The sequence below is a fragment of the Diaphorina citri genome, unplaced genomic scaffold (assembly GCF_000475195.1).
Source record: "Diaphorina citri unplaced genomic scaffold, Diaci psyllid genome assembly version 1.1 scaffold1146, whole genome shotgun sequence".
Lineage (NCBI taxonomy): Eukaryota > Metazoa > Arthropoda > Insecta > Hemiptera > Psyllidae > Diaphorina > Diaphorina citri.
This window is the reverse complement of record NW_007378575.1, coordinates 79,591-92,095: the sequence shown is the minus strand read 5'-3', so window position 1 is coordinate 92,095 and position 12,505 is coordinate 79,591. Positions and strand designations below refer to the sequence as shown.

The window sequence follows — 12,505 nt, the reverse complement described above, 5'->3', positions numbered from 1 at the left end:
CAGCAAACAAAAAATAATTGAAATCAATATTTTAGTACGCCTACTTTGTAACGCCAAGTTGCTGATTCGATTTCCGCCCGGATCGAACTTTATCCTAAACAGATAAGGTTCGTTCTCGGAACGCCTGGCTTTCTCATACCGTGTCCTCCTTCTCTCTTCCATTTCGGGACACATACTTTCCACAGTTCTTTGCCCTCCCTCACCCTTCTCTCAATTCTCTCAACTCTTTTTCCTATGTAGCTCTAATCTCTTCTTTAAACATGACCATACCACTGTAGTCTTTTCTCCTGGATTTTCCTTGACACTTCTGTTACTTTTATCTACACTCTCGGGCAATGAAAGCGGGACACCCCTATTTTTTGGTTTTTCTCAAACTGCTGTTCAGTGTTCAAATTTTTTCGGTAAAACCATTATTGATATTTTTTGCTGTAAAGATCCTGTCCAATTATTAATACTTACACAAATTAATTACAAATATGTCTTTAAGTTTTTCTCTCACCTGTTAGGTTTTCATCTTCATATCTGATAGCAATGTGAGTGTCATGGTTCAGATTTCTCAGCTTACACTCACACCCAGCCAGTTGAGTGTGGGTACCATCCATATCATGGTCGTAATGGAGAGAGCCATTGTTCACCATCGCTGATAGGTATGGGTGATTGTGCTGAAAGCAGGTAGAAAAGGAATAAATTTATGATGGGTACTTTAGCAAGTGGCAAAAAATCACTGAAATTAAATAAGGTACTATCGATCTATCAATGTTGTCTGAGAAGTGTGTTGTGTCGTTTTGGCAAACCAAACGTTGGGCTATTGGGCAGTCCGTCAATAAAGATTGTTGATTGTTTCTCACTCACTGAGGATGCTAATACGTAAAAAAATAGCCCAGAGCAAACTTTATCTTGTCTTTCTTCTCTTTTCGCTTTCGGGACAATAAAATCTTGACAGTTACAATAAAAGTTCCTCTATCAAACCTAAATTATATTATATTGAAATTGGGGTCTTTTCTGACAAAGTTCCTGTGTGTGGAGTAAAGTATCAAATCTAAAAAAAAAACTAATAATAATAATAAAAAACAGTACCCATTATAAAAATTATTGAGAATCCAATAAATCAACTTACATTATGTTCTCCATTGTGGTTGCTGTATGTGTCAATAATAACGGCCAGTTGAGTGTGGGTACCATCCATATCATGGTCGTAATGGAGAGAGCCATTGTTCACCATCGCTGATAGGTATGGGTGATTGTGCTAAAAGCAGGTAGAAAAGGAATAATGGGTACTTTAGCAAGTGGCAAAAAATCACTGAAATTAAATAAGGTACTATTGATCTATCAATGTTATCTGAGAAGTATGTGTCGTTTTGGCAAACCAAACGTTGGGCAGTCTGTCAATAAAGATTATTGATTGTTTCTCACTCACTGAGGATGCTAATACGTAAAAAATAGCCCAGAGGAAACTTTCTCTTGTCTTTCCTCTCTTTGCTTTCGGGACAATAAAACCTTGACAGTTACAATAAAAGTCCCTCTATCAAACCTAAATTATATTTTATTGAAATTGGGGTCTTTTCTGACAAAATTCCTGTGTGTGGAGTAAAGTATGTAACTATTGCGTATTTGTTATAATGTTTTAGTTTTTTTTTCTATCAAACCTAAAAAAAACTAATAATATTAATAATAAAAACAGTACCCATTATAAAAATGATTGAGAATCCAATAAATCAACTTACATTGTGTTCTCCATTGTGGTTGCTATACGTGTCAATAATAACACCAAGTCCACTGAAGAAGTCCTTGTTACCAAACACGGGACCTCCTTCCATTCTGTCTCGGACATACCAGAAGGCCATCCCATCACCAAACAGCTCCTTGCCTTTGCCGTGGATTTTGAGTGTGATTTGTACCTCCCAATTGTTCATGTAGACAGGCTAGAAAGTAAAACAAATAAAAATAAAGATGAAAGAAAAAAAAAAATGCTCCAAAGGGGAACTGTAACTGCCAAGGTCTAGAGATGGGTCGTACTTGGTATTTTCGAGAACCGGTAAAAGTAATTGATTACTTTTTGAGAACCGAGTACAAAATACTCATAATCCAATTAATTTTACTCGTTTATCGAGATCTCTCTCTCTCTGTAAAACTTTTACCTATACCACTGTAAAACTATTACCACTAGGTACATATTTTATACCACCCTAAAACTTACCACTGTATTCCAGATGGCACCATATCTGCTTTGTAAGTCAGCTGTCAGTCTGACGTAGTTTGATGATGCTAGTGCAAACCCATGGACATCCCAGTAAGGTATACTTAGTCCAGAGGCTAAAAATGAGAACAGAACATAAAGGTAAAATTCCAATAATAGTGAGATTTAGTGTTAACAATAATTTTGCTTGTTAATACTGTTCAAATAGGACTGAAGAATCTCTTTATCCCAGCAGTAGGCTACTAAGTACTTATTTCCTATTATTGCAGTCAAATTTTCAAATTACATTGAGGACAACATTGCATAGCTTGACTAGGATTGAACCCATACTCTCCTGTTTAGAAGGTGAGCATCTTAACTACTACACTACCAAGGCAGGTTATTATTGTAATGGGTCTAGCCAGTCCTAGGCAAAAAGAAATAGGTACCTAGGTCTTTTTTTTTAATAAAAATCATCTTAAAGGTCATTATTTTGTAGCTTATTTTAAGTTTCATCTCTCCATTAAGATTTTAAGTGAACCCCCTGTTAGCCAACATCTCAGTTATAATTCCAAATGTATATTGATTCAAATAAACTAACACTTGACACAATAGAGGTGCCTACTCAGATATTAATCAGTGAATTCATTTCCAAGTACCTTGGACCAGCATGATCAAACAAGGCCATACTAACACACTGAGATAATGACTCAGTTTCCATGAATAGTGATTATTTGATTAATTTACTTGGGCATGTGTTATGATTGTCATGTCATATGTGCCAGGCAAGAAGGACTTTGTCCTTGACACATTTTTTTCATTTATTTTAGGTCATTTGAAACAGACACAAAGAATTTTACAATTTTATAAGACACATATTTTATTTTTTGAGGACTTTGAACATTTTTTCTTCCTGATATTATCTGAATGTTTGAGAGCCTAAGGAGGTTTTTTGAGCAATCAAATACCTACAAGATCAAGTGGTATGTTGAGAATAAAATTATGCATGCTTGTCACAAATTTAATATTCTCCCTTGATGAATAATACCTACACCATGATTAATTTTTTGACTTGGCTTAGATTTAAATCGTCAACCTGTAGGTATGTCCCTACAGGATCTATTAAGCAGTCATGAAGAAAAAAGATTAAGTAGAAAGGTACTTTAATCAAAGTGTCTGTACTGTAAAATGAACCTACTGTCCCAAGTTTGGTAAACCATAAAGACGAGATCATAGCATCATAGAATGTTCTAGGAATCTAGGGTGATGATACACCTCCTCCTGTTATGAAACCGTGTCAGAGTCGTTGATATCAAAGGGTGATTTCTAGCTGATTCTAAGCTAGATTTGACGGCATTTTCTTACTTAGATAGGGCTTCACCATAGAATGATGTCGTTTCAGGAAGTCTTCAGTATTCCATTGGGCCTCCTGAGCCACAACTTGCCAGATCAGAGCAATCACAGTGAACAGGATTTTGAACATTTTGCTGGCACTATGAAAATACATTGGAACTATACTATTATCTACACAAATACACAACTAGTTATGTAGTTAGACTACTATTAGATTTAAAAAAGCATCTTTTTCGCTTATTGTTTTAAAAATTATTTTTAATTTTTCGAGAATTTTTTATATATTTTTACTTTCTACCTATTTTCTATTGTTACCGGGGTTCCACAATAAATGCCGGGTATTTTTTGGGCCCTAAAATTAATTATCAATAATAGTACCAAACAATTTAATAAATTTAAATAAAATATAACTTTATTAACTTTTTATTATCTTTTTATTCTTATGATAATTAGATTCCTTAAATTTCCTTTCTTTTCTTTATTAACCTCTCTGCTTCCTCTTCCAAATTAAAATTGTTCCTTTTTCGCCTACTAATTACCTATTCATGTTTCTATTCCTGCCTATAAACGTACCTATAATAATTATGAAACAGGTACCTACCTACTTCATTTAGGTAGTAGGTAGATAGATAACGATTTCAAATGGATCCAAAAGATGCCATCCCTAAAATCCATTCAAAACTTACCCTTCCTCTTGTGTTTCAGCTATTTCAATAAAAGAGATCATAAATTTGATTTATAATTATTTTCGGTGAAATAATAAAATTAATTAGCCAAAGATATTAATATTCAATTTTTAATTAAATAGGTATCTACGCATTATCATTTGTTTCACTAATGGAATTAACTGTTTTGTGAAGCTGATAAATTAAAAACTAACCATTCTTACTGTGTAAATCGCAAGTTTTGACAAATTCGTTTTTATTGTGTTTTACCCTTTAAAATTATTACCTACTTGGTTTTGTGATCAATAGTGTGGTTTTTTGAGGACCCTGTGACCGCAAATTGGACATATTTTGGATTAAGGACCGACATTTTGACCAATTTTCGCTGGATGGTCGGAACAACGAACGTGCAAACCTCAGGGTAAGAAACCGATTTCCTGTCTTTTTGATCGAACTTAAGGACAATTAGTAGTGTGGGTACCGTATCCGTATCTATAAGTACTTCCTATAAGTAGGTACCTACATGTGAAATTTACAGTAACAGTTTAATGAGCTACCTATGTATTTCATTGAACTATTACCTACTGTGTTACTGTAAATCTCACTTAGATAAAGGGCGAGATAGAATCCACAATTTTTGTTATGTGGCGCCCCTACGAAACCGTCTCGTGGGATAATAAAATTGAGTTTTTTTTTTTTTTTTATTTTTACATAGGACCTTGGCTAAAAGACCTACCTACTGGGCTAAAGGGACTTTTTGTTTCTCACTGAAATGCAGTTTTGGTGACTTGGTACATATAGACATTGAGTTATATTAATACAATAAAATAGGTAAATAGATAAATTTACCATTATTTCATTTCACATATAAGGCGACACACAGTCGTTTAGTTTCTCTTTTAAATTTTTACCCCCAAACGATTCCCTTAATTGCCTTTAATTACCCAAATATATCGGTTTCGGGAAGTCATTTATTACCCCTCCATTATCCTAAAGGTTGTTTATTAGGTTGGCGGGACTATAAAGCAATTAAACCTCCATTATTGATCGAGTTTGATCGAGGAATTGTAAAAATAAACCCAAGTCTAGCCTAGAATAAACCTTTATCCTGTCGCAATAGTCCTTTGACCAAGTCCCGTAACTCAAATGGAATTCAAGACACTAGAAGATCTTGGTATCGAAAGCAACTTAGGAGGTAAGGTTGATAAAATTAATTCGATGTACTTGAACTTTGAAAAAAAAGGCATTTTTTTTTCTCTTTTTACCCTGCTGAGAAAGCTGATAAAAAATAAATCATTTACCTAATACATGAACATTGTTGGTGGATGTGTCAATTGTACCAATTCACCAAAACTGCATTTCAGTGAGAAACAAAAAGTCCTTTTAGCCCAGTAGGTCCTTTAGCCAAGGTCCTATGTAAAAATCAAAAAAATACTCAATTTTATTATTCTCACGAGACTGAGGGCATCCCGAACTCCAAGAAAAGAGTCGTAAGAACTTCAGCCCAACCGGTAATCGAACCGGGGTCCTCCGGCGTGCAAGCCTAAGTGTGATAACCACTAGGCCACGAAGGTTACTAACAAGGTCTTATGTATTATATGGGTTAAAGACCCCACTCATACCTGTATTACCTGTATTGAGAAGCGGTCGATTGGCAATTTCTTTGAAAGTTCATTTAAAATCATTCACAAATCACATTGAGACTTGCTAGTGATGGCTGGGGTCTCTCTTTATTGTTATTTCTTCAGTTGGTCAACTTTCAGGTTTCTTTTTTTTACATCTGCCAATATGGATGAAGTAACGTGTGTGGACGTTATTTATCCGTACGAAAAATTCCTCACATCTTCCCTTATTGAAATTCCCTTCAAAAGAAATTCTCTTCCCGTACAGACATAATACCATTAGAATCATTAGATCATATAATAGCCAAAGCAGACAAGCCATTAGCATGAGACAAATAATAATATTCTGACACTTTCGAGGCCACTTAGTGAGTGTTGGGATGGCACAATTTGTCCCTCGGGAATGTCTATATTTTGTCATTTGTCCCTAAGGAATGTCTATATTTTGTAATTTGTCCCTAAGGGATATTTACGGTATTATGTACTGTTATAGGTAGGTATTACCTATTAATAATAGTCCTCACAGATGAGCTCTAATTTTGTTTCGACTGATGAAATTAGGATTCTTTAATTTTCGACCTTTTAAAATTACTTTTTCGGAGTTTTGACTTCAGATTTGGATTTTTCACAACTTTTTACGTAGGAATCAACCTTTTATTTATAATTTTTACCCAACTGCAACTGCTCCATTATTATAATCCGTCAGGTCAGGTCGATAAGCAGGTATTTAATATTTTTATCTATTTACATCCACCAACAATGTTCATGTATTAAATGATTTATTTTTTATCAGCTTTCTCAGCAGGGTAAAAAGAGAAAAAAAAAATGCCTTTCTTTTCAAAGTTCAAGTACATTGAATTAATTTTATCAACCTTACCTCCTAAGTTGCTTTCGATACTAAGATCTTCTAGTGTCTTGAATTCCATTTGAGTTACGGGACTTGGTCAAAGGACTATTCCGACAGTATAAAGGTATATTCTAGGCTAGACTTGGGTTTATTTTTACAAATCCTCGATCAAAGAAAAAAAAAAAAAAAAAAAAAAATACTCCAAAGGGGAACTGTAACTGCCAAGGTCTAGAGATGGGTCGTACTTGGTATTTTCGAGAACCAGTAAAAGTAATTGAACCGAGTACAAAATATACTCGTAATCCAATTAATTTTACTCGTTTATCGAGATCGCTTCACCATAGAATGATGTCGTTTCAGGAAGTCTTCAGTATTCCATTGGGCCTCCTGAGCCACAACTTGCCAGATCAGAGCAATCACGGTGAACAGGATTTTGAACATTTTGCTGGCACTATGAAAATACATTGGAACTATACTATTATCTACACAGATACACAACTAGTTATGTAGTTAGACTACTATTAGATTTAAAAAAGCATGTAAAAGATACTTTTTTCTACCAATTTTTAATGAACTTTTAAAAAAATTGGAATTTTGGACCCAAGCTAGATTTCTGGATTTTAGATTTTTTTCAAGATCGTCAGCTGCAAATCTGCAAAATGTGAAATGTAAACAAAAGTTTTGAGCATCGTGTGAAAGCCACTCTCACATGCACATTGCATAACCTGAAGTTTGAAGGCGTTATATGTTTTCCATGAGAATGCGTGCCAGGTGCCAGCTAGTTAGCTTGGTAGGTAGCGCGTCTACTTTGAAATCGCTAGGTCGCGGGGTCGATTCCCGCCCGAGGAGGATTTTTTCTGAACAGATAAGGGTCGTTCTCTTCTATTCTGTCTCAATTTTTTCTTCGCTATCAACAGCCTAGGGCGCGTTTCGTTCTTATTTCATCTCATCAGCCAAACACACCTAGCTCTCAGTCTCAGGTTAGCTGTTGCTGTTAACTGGCTGGGTATGGAACTTTTCCCTCCTAAGGACATACTATGGCACAGACAGCAAGTCTAATCAAGTCTAATGTAGCACTTGTTTCACTGCTACGAAATATAAAACAGAAATGAGACTCGTACAAAAAGAACAGAGGAGGAAGAAGAAGAAGGAGGAGAAGGAGGAGGAGAAGAAGAAGAAGAAGAAGAAGAAGAAGAAGAAGAAGAAGAAGAAGAAGAAGAAGAAGAAGAAGAAGAAGAAAAAAAGTAAAAAGAAAAGAAAAAAAAATCTGCCCATTCATTCAAATTCTGTCTACAAGTTCCCCCTGTGACAATTAGTTTGGGTTACCTTAATTAAAGATAAAAAAAGGAGACTCGGAATAAAAAAATATTGTAAAGAATTATAAATTAGGTAGCTCTGTGCCTTTGTATAAAAACTGTGTGAGTTGAATTCACAAATGAAAAGAAATGGACTTGTGTTTTGAATATGTAGACCACAATCTGTAGGTTTTGAAATATTGAACTTTTCAGTAGCGTAGGGTAAGCTACTTTTAAAGGTTCTATCCTACCCTACCTTTAGGTAGGTACTATCAAATAGGTACTACCCCGGAAGACGTGTCTGCAATTTGAATATATTCGGTTAGGTGAAAAAAGCTCATTTGATAATTTGGTACAGCTGCTTGAAGTACATAGCTACAGTAAAATCCGTAGGTACAATTTTGTGAATATTGGTAAAATTGACACATCCACTAATCATTATAATACTTTTACATCTGAATGTAAGACACCTACTACCCTGGGAGACGGGTCTGCAATTTGAATATTTGGTTAGGTGAAAAAAGCTCATTTGATAATTTGGTACTGCTGCTTGAAGTACATAGCTACAGTAAAATCCTTAGGTACAATTTTGTGAATATTGGTAAAATTGACACATCCACTAATCATTATAATAGGTACTTTTGCATCTGAGGGTTCGATTCCCGCCCGGGGCGGATTTTATCCTGATGGGATAATGTTCGTTCTCGGAATGGCTGGCTTTCTCCTATCCTGTCTTCCTGCTCTCTTCGATTTCGGGACGATAAGACCATAGCAGTTACAGTTCTCTCTGTCAAACCTCTTAAAAAAAAAAGTAGGTAGGTAGGTTCTATTTAGTTCTTATTCTGTGATCCAGCTGGATTGTACTTCATCTGATCAAGAGAAGTACTGAAAGGTATAAGTGGAGGAGGGGGGAGAGAGAGAGAGAGAGAGAGAGAGAGAGAGAGAGCGAGCGAGCGAGCTAAAAACTGTTAACTATCTTAGTCAAATTTACAGAACCATACAATATTAGTGGATGTGCCAAAGTTACCAAGAGAAAAAGAGTTCATTTCACGCAGAAGTGGTATGCATCTGAATGTAAGGCACCTACTACCCTGGGAGACGGGTCTGCAATTTGAATATTTGGTTGGAAAAGCTCATTTGAAAATTTGGTAGAGCTGCGTGAACACCTGAACAACACAGGGAAAAAAAAAAAAAAATCTCTCTCCCCCTCTTATTCTACTTTCTAATGATCTAATGCATTAGCTCTATAGATAGGTACCTAACGATAGGTGATTTTAGCACATCCACTAAGTGATGCTGATTTTTTTCATTTCCAAAAATAACAAGATCTGTCTCAAACCTTCAAGTTCGCACCCACTTGCATTATCAAATTCAGGTCCACTAAAGAACTTGGCAGTTATACAGTGACGGTGAAATCTCTATGATCAAATTCAGGTCAGACAAAAAATGCATAATGTGGAGTCTGTTGAACAAATTATTTTGCTAAACCTCTTGTCCTTCCCTTTATTCACGCGAAATTAATCTAAAGGAAAAAGAGAAAAGGTAAAGGAACAAGCTGGGCCCGTCCCTCCGGGAACTTTTAGCCCGTAGTTTATTCGATCGTGGTAAAAAAATCAGGACCTATGTACCTACCTAATTTGTTTAATATTCAGTTTATTATTATTCTTGTTTTAATTTTGATTTTATTTTTATGTAATGATTTAAAATCAAGACTAGAGCCCGTTCTCCCTTTATTCCTTTTAATGTTTTCTAATAACTAACAATATATTATGTTTAAGTCACCCATCCATTTATTGGCCTTGCTCGGCGTAGCTTAACATATGTGACGCTAAAACCGGTCTTAAATTATCGACTGAAGTGTTATCTAAAACTTTCTCGCTTTGAGTTTATAGGTCGTCGCGACAAATTTCAAGATCAGAGCTCATTTGTGTGAGAAAATGTGAAAAAAATCCCCCAAAAACCAGTTTTTTTGGTTTTCTGGACAAAATTTGCCCCACCACTTTCGTGTTCCTGGTAAAAAGACCTCAATTTGATATAATATATAGGTCGACCAGGTTTGGATAAGTCCTTCTATGGAACAGACACACAAACAGACAGACAGACACTGAAGCGAATACAATAGTCCGTTCACTATACCTTTTATTATTATTAAAAAAGCATGTAAAAGATACTTTTTTCTACAAATTTTTAATGAACTTTTTTAAAAAAATTGGAATTTTGGACCCAAGCTAGATTTTAATAAAAATCATCTTAAAGGTCATTATTTTGTAGCTTATTTTAAGTTTCATCTCTCCATTAAGATTTTAAGTGAACCCCCTGTTAGCAAACATCTCAGTTATAATTCCAAGTGTATTGATTCAAATAAACTAACACTTGACACAATAGAGGTGCCTACTCAGATATTAATCGGTGAATTCATTTCCAAGTACCTTGGACCAGCATGATCAAACAAGGCCATACTATCACACTGAGATAATGACTCAGTTTCCATGAATAGTGATTATTTGATTAATTTACTTGGGCATGTGTTATGATTGTCATGTCATATGTGCCAGGCAAGAAGGACTTTGTCGTTGACACATTTTTTCATTTATTTTAGGTCATTTGAAACAGACACAAAGAATTTTACAATTTTATAAGACACATATTTTATTTTTTGAGGACTTTGAACATTTTTTCTTCCTGATATTATCTGAATGTTTGAGAGCCTAAGGAGGTTTTTTGAGCAATCAAATACCTACAAGATCAAGTGGTATGTTGAGAATAAAATTATGCATGCTTGTCACAAATTTAATATTCTCCCTTGATGAATAATACCTACACCATGATTAATTTTTTGACTTGACTTAGATTCAAATCGTCAACCTGTAGGTATGTCCCATGTCAACCTGTAGGTAGGTACATGATCTATTAAGCAGTCATGAAGAAAAAAGATTAAGTAGGAAGGTACTTTAATCAAAGTGTCTGTACTGTAAAATGAACCTACTGTCCCAAGTTTGGTAAACCATAAAGACGAGATCATAGCATCATAGAATGTTCTAGGAATCTAGGATGATCATACACCTCTTCCTGTTATGGAACCGTGTCAGAGTCATCGATATCAAAGGGTGATTTCTAGCTGATTCTAAGCTAGATTTGACGGCATTTTCTTACTTAGATAGGGCTTCACCATAGAATGATGTCGTTTCAGGAAGTCTTCAGTATTCCATTGGGCCTCCTGAGCCACAACTTGCCAGATCAGAGCAATCACAGTGAACAGGATTTTGAACATTTTGCTGGCACTATGAAAATACATTGGAACTATACTATTATCTACACAAATACACAACTAGTTATGTAGTTAGACTACTATTAGATTTAAAAAAGCATGTAAAAGATACTTTTTTCTACAAATTTTTAATGAACTTTTTTAAAAAAATTGGAATTTTGGACCCAAGAAAAGTAAAATCCCATCCCCCTACTGTTGTCATGGGATTTTTCTCGAAAAATCTCGTCCTCAACACGCTCCCCTGTGCTAGATCCCTAGATTTCTGGATTTTAGATTTTTTCAAGATCGTCAGCTGCAAATCTGCAAAATGTGAAATGTAAACAAAAGTTTTGAGCATCGTGTGAAAGTCCCTCTCACATGTACATTGCATAACCTGAAGTTTGAAGGCGTTTTATGTTTTCCATGAGAATGCGTGCCAGCTAGTTAGCTTGGTAGGTAGCGCGTCTACTTTGAAAGCGCTAAGTCGCGGGGTCGATTCCCGCCCGGGGAGGATTTTTCTGAACAGATAAGGGTCGTTCTCTTCTATTCTGTCTCAATGTTTTCTTCGCTATCGGGAATAATCACGGAAGGAGGCCAAAATAATAATAAAAAGGTATTAGGGAAGAAACTGTAACTGCTAAGGACTTATCGTCCCAAAAGCAAAGATAGAAGGACAGGATAGAAAAAAGCCAGCCGGTCCGAGAACGACCCATTCGCAATTTTATTAATGTGCAATTTTTGCGCAAAGAGAGGTTTGTAAAATATAGGTACCTCTACCCGTCTCTCTATAGGTATATAGGTATCTACCTACATATAGATACTCGTACATTTAGATTAAAATAACTTGTTTTTGGGATATCTAGATTTAAGCCCTCAGGTTAGAAGCAGGTGTTTTTGAAGTTTTGATTTGTAGTTAGTCCCTAATTGGTACCAAGGTCCTAATAATCCCTAATACTTAGTCCTTAACTCTTTATCCCTATAATAGATAGGTAGGTAGGTATTAGGTAGGTAGGTACCTAGCCAAAACCAGTTGGCCTCAAAGCGATCACTCTAAAGCTGATTGAGAGGCCGACGATAAACGTCGACCCCATCTGAACATGCGGGAAAAGGCGAAGAAGAATAAGAAGGAGAAGAAGAAGATGAAGAATACTTAGATACGCTACCTACCTATACAAGTAGGTATACAATATAATTACACATAGGCTATATAGAGTAGGCTTTTTTTTCGAAGAGGTTTGATAGAGGGAACTGTAACTGCTAAGGTCCTATCGCCCCGAAAGCGAAAAGAGAAGGATAGGAG

At 35.5% G+C, this 12,505-nt stretch overlaps 1 protein-coding gene across 2 annotated transcripts; it reads right to left on the bottom strand.

Moving 5' to 3' along the window:
• Positions 1 to 467: 467 nt before the first annotated feature.
• Positions 468 to 11,387, bottom strand: LOC103514454 (VIP36-like protein). Of its 2 annotated transcripts, none has more exons than XM_026827424.1 (6): positions 11,328 to 11,387; positions 3,542 to 3,757; positions 2,198 to 2,313; positions 1,725 to 1,922; positions 1,118 to 1,246; positions 468 to 662 (listed from the first exon to the last, which is right to left on the bottom strand). In XM_026827424.1, exons 2-6 carry the CDS (start codon positions 3,681 to 3,683, stop codon positions 483 to 485), a joined length of 765 nt encoding a protein of 254 aa, XP_026683225.1. In that variant the 5' UTR covers positions 3,684 to 3,757; positions 11,328 to 11,387; the 3' UTR covers positions 468 to 482. The 2 variants fall into 2 exon arrangements, with proteins under 2 accessions (XP_026683225.1, XP_026683226.1); XM_026827425.1 differs by having other exon boundaries at positions 1,118 to 1,160; positions 1,768 to 1,922.
• Positions 11,388 to 12,505: the final 1,118 nt, after the last annotated feature.

Coding starts and splice junctions, on each gene's coding strand:
- LOC103514454 (XM_026827424.1), bottom strand. CDS start 3,683: ATGTATTTTCATAGTGCCAGCAAAATGTTCAAAATCCTGTTCACTGTG. Junction 1,923..2,197: donor GTGCCATCTGGAATACAGTG/GTAAGTTTTAGG, acceptor TTTACTTTCTAG/CCTGTCTACATGAACAATTG. Junction 1,247..1,724: donor ACCACAATGGAGAACACAAT/GTAAGTTGATTT, acceptor ACCTGCTTTTAG/CACAATCACCCATACCTATC.